The 9272-nt window shown below is 37.6% G+C and overlaps 3 protein-coding genes across 9 annotated transcripts in view; 1 reads left to right on the plus strand and 2 right to left on the minus strand.

Moving 5' to 3' along the window:
- Window positions 1-3: 3 nt before the first annotated feature.
- LOC122075427 lies at window positions 4-2532 on the plus strand. The gene is made up of 5 exons (XM_042640453.1): window positions 4-476; window positions 557-802; window positions 880-961; window positions 1730-1944; window positions 2086-2532. Exons 1-5 carry the CDS (start codon window positions 235-237, stop codon window positions 2204-2206), a joined length of 906 nt encoding a protein of 301 aa, XP_042496387.1. The 5' UTR covers window positions 4-234; the 3' UTR covers window positions 2207-2532.
- Window positions 2533-3089: 557 nt separating this feature from the next.
- LOC122075428 lies at window positions 3090-6102 on the minus strand. 3 transcript variants are annotated; one of them, XM_042640456.1, is made up of 7 exons: window positions 5967-6102; window positions 5182-5397; window positions 5021-5063; window positions 4835-4926; window positions 4271-4319; window positions 3847-3913; window positions 3090-3401 (listed from the first exon to the last, which is right to left on the minus strand). In XM_042640456.1, the coding sequence occupies exons 2-7, from the start codon at window positions 5386-5388 to the stop codon at window positions 3377-3379; spliced, it is 483 nt and encodes a 160-aa protein (XP_042496390.1). In that variant the 5' UTR covers window positions 5389-5397; window positions 5967-6102; the 3' UTR covers window positions 3090-3376. The 3 variants fall into 3 exon arrangements, with proteins under 3 accessions (XP_042496390.1, XP_042496388.1, XP_042496389.1); XM_042640454.1 differs by having other exon boundaries at window positions 5949-6083; XM_042640455.1 differs by having other exon boundaries at window positions 5903-6006.
- A 1821-nt stretch (window positions 6103-7923) lies between these two features.
- The window catches only part of LOC122076761, a 30994-nt gene continuing 29645 nt past the window's right edge, over window positions 7924-9272 (minus strand). For all 5 annotated transcript variants that reach the window (XM_042642280.1, XM_042642277.1, XM_042642278.1 and 2 more), the window contains exon 21: window positions 7924-8155. In XM_042642280.1, the coding sequence (XP_042498214.1) occupies window positions 8111-8155 (45 nt within the window). In that variant the 3' untranslated portion in view covers window positions 7924-8110. The remainder of the gene's footprint in view (window positions 8156-9272) is intronic.

Genomic DNA, 9272 nt, shown 5'->3' on the forward strand with positions numbered 1-9272 from the left:
CTAATGTTCCTCGTGCATTGCTATGTTTTTACTCAGGAATCGTTCAATTCAGATCGGAAGATCCCCAATGACATCAGAATTGTTCGATTCTAGGGCTTTTTTCAAACCGATTCATGACGATTCTGATCCGGATCACGAGTTTTAAGACTGTTGATATCTGAACATTGTTGGAAATCGAAGCTCCATTGGAACGGGAAATCAGAAAAAAGGAAAAAGAAGTTGATCCAAACGAGTATGAATGTGCAAAGCACCTCAACGTCCACTGCAATTCCTCCCTTTCCATCAACTACTACTCCTGCAAATCCTAGAAACTTAATCCATTCTCTAAAACAAAAACCCATCAACCGTCGCTGTCTGCTACTCTCCCTCGCCTTCTCCACCACTCCTTTCTTCCTCACCAATTCCCTATTCGAATCTCCACCGGTCGCAAATGCCCGGGGCCTTTTCCAAATGCCTCCAGTTCGTCTCAACAATCGGTAATCGAAAAGATTCTTAAGAGTGAGAGTTTGGCTTAATTATTCAATTGAATTTATTCATCTCTGATTCTGAAAAAAAGGTACTATCTGGTTCGGGCTGGCGAATCGGAATTTGAGAGCTTTGGGATAATTAATACCAATCCAGTTGCGAAGACATCTGTGGATAGCGGTCTCTCGGAAGTTGGGAAGAAGCAGATGATCAGGGCAGCACTGGAGTTGAAGGAGATGAGAGCTTGCGAAGGAAGTTGCTGGATTTGGCCTTCCATCACTCAGAGAGCTTACCAAGCGGCTGAGATCATTGCCTCTGTTAATGGGATTAATCACAGGTAAGCTGAACCTACATGTATTGATTTCGAATAATTGGTTCTTGGACTGATTGGGGGTTTCGGCGGGGGAATGGAAGTAATATTGTCCCAGAGTACAGTTTCTTGGATGCTCGTGGATTGGGAGCTTACGAAGGGAAGAACTTGGATGCCCTTGCAGAGGTAACTAAGATACCTATCGGCTATATCTAGTTGTATGTTCTATTGTGTCTCCCTCTTTCTGAGGCGAAGTGTTCTTAGTTTTATTGAAGAGAAAGTAAAGAAGATTACAGAAACCCAAACAGAGTAGCCAATTTGCAAATCGTAACACTTGTGATTTGGCACAAATCTATGATTTCAGAATAATCTCCAACCTACTTAAGTTCAGTCATTGGAATTCTCTCAAAGTCACAGAATTCAATCTGTCAAATTGAATTATTGGATAGGTGAAAAGCTCTAGCCATGATCAGCCAAATTTTGTTTTCCAAAAGGGTGGGAATTTCAGGCAACTCTGTCAGAGAGCAACGCAGTTTGGCTTTATATACTGCTATATTCTGCAAGAGACCACCAACCCAATCTCGTCGGACCAGTTCCAACCGTAGATAAGCAAGTGAATTGCTCAAAAGCCAGCCCCAACTTTTCTTCAATTTACCAAAAAAGAATTTCCATTTTCTTCTCCCTTTTCAGCTACTTGCCTTTTTTTTTTTCAACTGAAAGTGTGATGGCTAGGTAGAACAAGAACTCAAGCATAAAACCATTAGAAGCATGAAGACAGAAATTTCTTGTATGTTTGTGTGTGGGGGAGGGGGGGTGGTGGGGGGGGATCTAAAAACATTCAAGTCCAAATTACATGTATTGAGGACCTACTAGTATTTTTTTCAAGCATATTTTGAAGTTTTCAATATATATATATATATATATATTTGTTCTTTTTGGGGCATGATTCCTCAGGTTTACGCATCAGATGGTATTTCTCCAAGCATCAAGCCTCCTCCAATTGATGATGGGACTCCAAATGAAAGTATCTCTGATGTGTTTGTTCGAGTAACACAGCTCATGTCTATTCTGGAAACCCAATATTCTGGGGATACAGTGATTATTGTTTCACCAGATTCTGACAACTTGACCGTCTTGCAAGCTGGGTTAGTTGGACTTGATTTTCGCAGGTAACTATTGGTATATAACTACCACCACCACTACTACTACTGCCTAAATTGGCACGCTAAGTTACTTGAACACTTCTTCACTGTTATTGTAGTAACGATGGAGCAATTTAATGATGGTATGTCTTTGTCGCCGTTTCGCAGGCATAGAGATCTTTCTTTTGGCCCTGGTGAAGTTAGATTTGTTGATGCAATGAGCATACCTACTTACAAGCAACCAGCCTCTGCTCTATATAAGTGTTCAAACCCCCCAAACTGTAACTAAATCATCTCTTCATTTAGTTGCCCAAATTGTGAATTTGAGACTTGGAGAAGTCTTCTACCCTCTGCACAGCTATGACCGCTCACTGCCTTTGGGATGATCCACAGTACAGACTTATCTGATACACCTTCATTTGATTTAACTTTTTTTCATGTAATTATTATTAGTTATTATAATTACTTCTTATCATGGTTAAGACATATTTTACAGACAACTTTATCTAACATGATTGTAAAATGTGAAATTTTGTGCGTAAAAAAGAAAAGAGTACAAGGGGCTTGTACAATGAAGAACAACCTGAAAGTTACCAAGAACCTATCCCCTTATTTTCTGTTGATGGAGTTTCCTTGTTCTGATACCAAATGCATCAACATTATCTTGGTAATGCATGTCTAATACTGCTTGTCTACAATAGAGCTTCATCTCTGAAAATCATCTCCCTCTTGATTCCTACCCAAAGAACCCAAAAGATTGAGATAAAGTGCATCTCCAAAGAAGCTCCGTCCTGTCCCAAGCCCTCTGAGCCAAATTCACTTAAACTAATAAAGAGAATTCACACTATAGCATTCCAAATAATTTCAAAAAGTGATTCCAACTATCAGAGGAGCCTGCATATGCTTAAATAAATGGTTTACCAACTCCGAACACCTTACATGTTGATGTACTCATTGGGACATAGACCCAATTTGACCTAATTCTGTACAACGCATTCTTTCTGCCACCATCTGACAAACTATAAATCTTCCAAGCTGCAAACTGAATGTTTGCAACTTCAGAAAGATAATCAATTGAAAGCTGTTGCTACTGAAGCACTGAAGGCTTAGTATGCTGATGGATGTGGAAACACAGGTTCATTCTTGATATATGCATTAGAGGATCCAGAAGAAACACTAGAAAACAGCCAGCAATAGAATAAACATGCTAGAAAGTACAAGAAGGGATTACAGAATGATTGAAAATTTGTACTTATTGCTTTTCTCTACGATATATCTGAAAGAGAAATCATCCACATGTACTGTTTTAAAACTATAGCAGGAAATATATTGATCTCTAGTCAGCATCACACTTACACAGAACACATTAACACCACATTTCATAAATTTTCAAATTGTATATGAAGTCATGTATCCTTGGAATAGAGAAATTATTTTTCTCATTTTAGTATGGATGACATCATATTCTGCTCACCGCCTTTTTCCTACAAAATGAAAATATAGAGTTACATTAGAGGCATTTCCATATCTGTTCCAATATGCTCGATAAAGGAGAAAAAGAAGAAAGTTAAGCCACATTAAAATCTGAAGTAATCATCAAAAAACATGTATCGAAATTATTTTATAACATGAAAACCAGATCACTGTTAGAAGCAAGGTTCAAAGAAATTTGGGCTGAGTTTTGTGTACAACCTGTTCTTTTACCTTTTAAAGCTAATACATGAACTATTTAAAAAAAAAAAAAAAAAAAAGCAACTTGTGGTGTTTACCCAAGTTTGCTAGTGTATGCTAAATGATGTTGTATACTAACTTTGTTAATTTGTTATAAACATGGTTTCTGTATATAACTTACATACTAGAAACGTAAATAAGCTATTAAAACAATCAAAACATACTTAGAATTGAAAAAAAAAAAAAAAAAACACTCACCTCTCAATCCCATGCACAATTTCAAAGGAAGCTGCCAAAATCTCAGGGTCCACCGATGCGCCAAAGTCTGCCGAGATTTAGAACTATGGTTAGAAGACTAATATTGTTTCTAAAATATGTTTCCAAAGTAAAAAATCTGAGTAACTGTTTACATGACCAAACACTATATTAGAATGCCCTTTTTTTAAACTCCGGAATTGTTTTGAATATATGATTCTCCCTTGAAATCTAGATCAATGATAGATTATCACAGATTGTTTGAAGTTCAAAAACCAAAGCCACATACAATGCACAACCAATTAACTGGTAAATGCACAGATTGACTTTCAAATAATTAAGGAAAACCCAAATGACATAAGTTCCCAAACTCAAGTGAAAAAGCATCCTCTTTTATGCACCACTTGGGTCAAATTAGTTGGCTCACCATAAGTGATCTTCCGCTGTTCATTGGCGAAGGCCCTAACTGTTTCACCCTGAGGTCACAGAATGAATAGGTTACACCAAAATCAACAATAACACAAATCCTATGGCCAAATTTAATGACCAGGAAAAAAAAAAAAAACAGATTCACATGAATTAAGCACATTATGACTAATTTATAGATCTTACAAGCCTTTTTTTTTTTTTTCCTTTTGTGTATATACATAAGCATACCTGGATTTGCCAGAAAAAGATGAAGGATTCATCAGTCTGAGGCTTTTATGTCCATTGTCCAGTTATCTATTCTAGATTGCATACATGTATAGATATCAATGTTGTCAATAGAATACATACTCCTAGAATGTAACTTTAACCCAAACAAAATCTGGGTTTCGACTTTAAAGTTATGGTTTGTAAAGTTGCAACCTTAAAATAAATTGAATTCAAACAGAAATTTTAACTCAGGTCTGTGGTACTTCAGACAGAAAAGTATGATGTACTATGAGCCAGTAATAAACTTTGTACATGAGATTGTGGGATGCAAGAACAGCTTGATTATGTTGAGTACCTTGCGACCCCTGTTATCCATAGGTTGGGCTTCGACTGCAAGGTATGAGTCCACATCATGAGCAGTAACCATATAGGTAGGTTCATTTGATCCTGCAGAAGAATTTTCAGGCCCGAATTTCTCAGATCATAATTAAAATAGGATCATAAATTAGGAAATGGGAGGGTGGGGAGGAGTAAAGGGAACCTTCTATGTAGTCTACTGATCCATCCTCTGAACAACGTAGCCACTGCATCATAGAACATACTAGGAAACATTAGAAGATTCATAATGAAAATTCGATCTGAAATAGGCATTTGAAAGAAACTTCACGTCCTTCAATATTGAGTGCTCTGATGAATGAGTACCGCAAAGTAACAAGCGGTGGTTCCATTAGTAGAGAACCCACAAGCGTGCAGTACTTTTCCTGGAAAGGCTTCCCCTGAAACTTGGAGGCCTTCAATAGCTGGTAAAGGATCATCTCCTCTAGCAGATGGCGTAGGAGAAGAAATTAAGGGCCTTGGATTTTGATGTGTAGGAACTTTATCGCCGGAGTTGCTATAACCTGGAGCCATGGTTTAAAGCTGCAAATGGTTTGGATCAATCAAGTTAACTGTTGTTAAGAGGGCATTCCTGATGTGAATACTTCTTGAGCTTATTATAATAATTTTAAGAAGTCTCTTGAGCTTATTATAATAATTTTCAGAGACTTCTTAAACCCTAAAATTCCCAAAGATAAACTTTATATAGATAGAACTTGGCGAGCAGGAAATCAAAAACCCATAATCCGATACTCAAAAGCTAAAAAGTTATCAAATTTATGTACAAATAGCGGCAGTAATTAAGAACTCAAAACAGATTTTTGTAGTTTCTTATATCCCACAGTTCTTCTCTGCATCAACTTTATTGGAATGAGTTCAAATTGATAAATTGTTTCAACAAAGAGACACACAGACCATAATTTGATTATTAGGAATCCAGAAAAATCATAAAACCACTAGTTAGAAGCAGTGAATGTCAATTATCACATCACTTGCTTTAAGAATATCATCTTGATTGATATAAACTTGAGTGAGAATTCAAGCTAACCTTTGCAACAGAAGGATAGAACGATCCTACCAAAGTAGTTTCTTACCTCGTGAACTTCTCTTACCTCTGTAACAGAAGCTCTGTGGTGAGAGAGAGAGAGCTTGAGTCAGAAAGTCATGCATTTATTCCTTGGGTCGTTGGGGGTGGAGCCTGGAGGTCCGAAGACTGGAATACCGCGTGTGGAAAATTAAAGTCAACCGTCAGTTTAAATATTTTCCCACCTTTTACATGGAAACAAACAGGACGTTTCCTTTTCGTTGTGATTTTAAGGGAAGCCTGTATCGATTACTTGTATTGTTTCAGGGGTAAAAGTAAAAAAAAAAAATTATTTTCCTTTTTTAAAAGCCAAGACAAAAGTGACTGATACACACTAATCTCAATCGATATTGGAATGATATCTGCAATATCAATACCGATACCGAAATCCTTGACTGGGTCTGTATTGACTGAAAATGTGAAGAAAAACACCTTCTTGACTGATATCACCGATATGTATCGGTTAAGTATTGATATCAATCACGGATAACCATTGGCTTATTCAGTTCCAAATTGCCAATACACAATAAGTACTGTGTTTATTCCCCCAAAAAAATTAATTCAAAAATTAAGAGAAAAAAATTCTGTCAGCCTTGCACAGGAAGAGGCCAAACTGGTGTGAATGCAAAAAGACCATTCTGCCCCTCTCTACTGTGCACGAAGTTGCTCCCACCGCCTCTCCCATTGGCCCACGAGTCTGGTGTTTTCTATACCAGATTGGCAAGTTCTCGCTCAAAAATTAAATATGAGCTTATTTTTAGACCTAATGAAGCACAATGTAAGAGGAAGACATCCAAAGTGTGAAGGTTTATCTAAGAATTACAAATGGTTGGACAATTGCTAGTGCAATTGGTTGGTACCCATGCACGTAGAGTGCTAGCCTGCTAGGGTCCTCGGCCTGTTTCATAGATTTGGTACTCTTGTCTTCTGGCTTTAAAGAGCAGAATCGAGATCCAGATCAGTCCCACCCAATTCCGATCTAATTCTAATCCTCATCCAACTGAATCTGAAGAATTGGCCAGATTCTGCCCTAACCTTGAAAGTACTGTCTGGATCGGACGACATTGGGATTAGCCTTGGTCGATCTAGTCCCAAGTTTTGAAACCCTGATTCAAATAGATGACGTACTGGATGTAACATTAGTAGCTAGTCAGATCATGGTAGCTTAGGATCAGAATGATATTGGCCTTGACTGATCCCAGGTCCTGATCAACATACATGATTCAAAGTTAAAAAAAAATATATAAAAAAATAAAATAAAAATGACCGATCCTGTAACCATTTCCATGTTTCAGAACCTTGAGTCAATTCGATATTATATTTAGACCCATCAGTATAGAGGTTAAGACTGAGTTTCACTGCACCCATGGTAAACAGGAATCCATTCACCGCAGGGCATCTGAGCCACTTTGGGGGGGGGGGGTGTTAGGGGTGCACCTACTTTGACCTTGCAAACATCAATACCATTTCCCATATTCTGTTTAAGATTTTAGATTCTTCAAATTAGTACCACCATGGACTTTTTTTTTTGGTTTGTCTATTCATATATGATCCATACACTTCCTATCACCAGTCATCACAGAAAGAATATAATACAATGCCACAAGAGCTACAAGAGAATGGGTGAGTTTCAACCCCAATTGAATTAATACCCATACAGAGTGAACAGAGGTTAAGATTTATTTCCCAGGACCACAGTATGAATCTCTCTTTCTAAAACCCAGATGTTTATGAAGAGCAAAGAAAGAGACTAAACGACCACAAATACTTTCAATGACAGGGTTAGTTTACTCCGATGTTAAATATGTTTCTACTTTCTTCAACAAACCACACAGATAATACAGTAGTAAGCACAGATAATTTTTACCGCCATCATCCATTGGTAAAGCTTGTGGCTTGACAGAATCCCACCTTCTTCCCCCTAACTTACCTATTTGAGAAAAAAAAATTCCACCAAAGTACAGAGAAGGAAGAACATGGCAACATGACACTAACACAACCTGATCCATACATTCTTGCAAAAATTCCTTATCATTATTACAGATCATTTGGTAGCATAACTGTATGTGGAATCTACAACTATGCACCCACACTAAAAGTACACAGCCATTTAATTACACTCTTTACAGTGATTCCCCAGTTGAGCTGGGGGAAAAAAATGCTCCCTACTTGTTAAAAGAATATTCCCTTCTTCCTTCCTTTCCTTTTTTCAACAGCCTGCATTAAGAACTGACCTTGATAAATATGCTTCACGGGTGTTGTGGAATTATAAAGACAAGGAAATGCCGAATGATGATAAAGAAAACAAATATTTATATCTGACAGGACAGCTTCGACGAGAAAATAAAAGATTGTTTCTGTTGATTGGTAGTGTCTACAAGCATATAGGTTATGAAAGTGGATAAACCATCTTAATCATTATTAGCACTACTTGTACAGAAATGTTAATCAGGAAACCCATCCACATCCTGTTGAATAGGCAAAGCTGCAACCATGTGCCAATGCTACAACAGAGTGAGCTGGGTGTCGAGGAGAGTTATGACCTCATCCAGGGTAAGATTTTCCTAACTTTTTGGATAAAGGAGAACAAGGGATGACAGATATGCTATATTACCTCATTTGTTTCACACCATATACCCAATATGCCTAAAACAGACCACAACCCTTAGATCCAAGGGTATATTACCTCATTTGCTTCTTTCCCGAAGAAGGAAAAAAAAAATAAAAGATCCTGGAAGCCCACTTAACCCTAAATTATCATATTTCCTTTCATCCATGAAGGGATGTTTCACACCATATACCCAATATGCCTAAAACAGACCACAACCCTTAGATCCAAGGGTATATTACCTCATTTGCTTCTTTCCCGAAGAAGGAAAAAAGAAAAAAAAAGATCCTGGAAGCCCACTTAACCCTAAATTATCATATTTCCTTTCATCCATGAAGGGATGTTTCACACCATATACCCAATATGCCTAAAACAGACCAGAACCCTTAGATCCAAGGGTAAATATGTCAAGACACCAACTTTACATTCAAATTAAATCGATTCATCCAACGAGAAACCCATAACAATATTAAGTTTTTTTTTGTTTTTTGTTTTTTTTTGTTTTTTCTTAGTAAGCAAAAGAGAATCATGTGGAGAGCACGAAATACAGCAGGTGATCAAAATGCCCTTGGTACAAAGTGAGTAAACTCATCACATTTCTGATGCAGTGGTGTTGATGTGTATGGACAGGCAGAACCAGCCCAACCCAACTTTTTGGTCCGATAAGGGTTGCTAAGATTTATAGCTATGTTTTGTGTTTTTTTTTGGGGGTGGGGGGGGGGGGGG

This window comes from Macadamia integrifolia, chromosome 4, assembly GCF_013358625.1.
Source record: "Macadamia integrifolia cultivar HAES 741 chromosome 4, SCU_Mint_v3, whole genome shotgun sequence".
Lineage (NCBI taxonomy): Eukaryota > Viridiplantae > Streptophyta > Magnoliopsida > Proteales > Proteaceae > Macadamia > Macadamia integrifolia.

Excerpts from the sequence above, each read along its gene's own strand:
- LOC122075427 (XM_042640453.1), top strand. The coding sequence starts at position 235 with ATGAATGTGCAAAGCACCTCAACGTCCACTGCAATTCCTCCCTTTCCA. Across the intron at positions 477-556 it reads CCAGTTCGTCTCAACAATCG|GTACTATCTGGTTCGGGCTG; the intron begins GTAATCGAAAAG and ends TCTGAAAAAAAG. Across the intron at positions 962-1,729 it reads ACTTGGATGCCCTTGCAGAG|GTTTACGCATCAGATGGTAT; the intron begins GTAACTAAGATA and ends ATGATTCCTCAG.
- LOC122075428 (XM_042640456.1), bottom strand. The coding sequence starts at position 5,388 with ATGGCTCCAGGTTATAGCAACTCCGGCGATAAAGTTCCTACACATCAA. Across the intron at positions 4,320-4,834 it reads TGGATAACAGGGGTCGCAAG|GGTGAAACAGTTAGGGCCTT; the intron begins GTACTCAACATA and ends CTGTGACCTCAG. Across the intron at positions 3,914-4,270 it reads ACAGCGGAAGATCACTTATG|ACTTTGGCGCATCGGTGGAC; the intron begins GTGAGCCAACTA and ends AAATCTCGGCAG.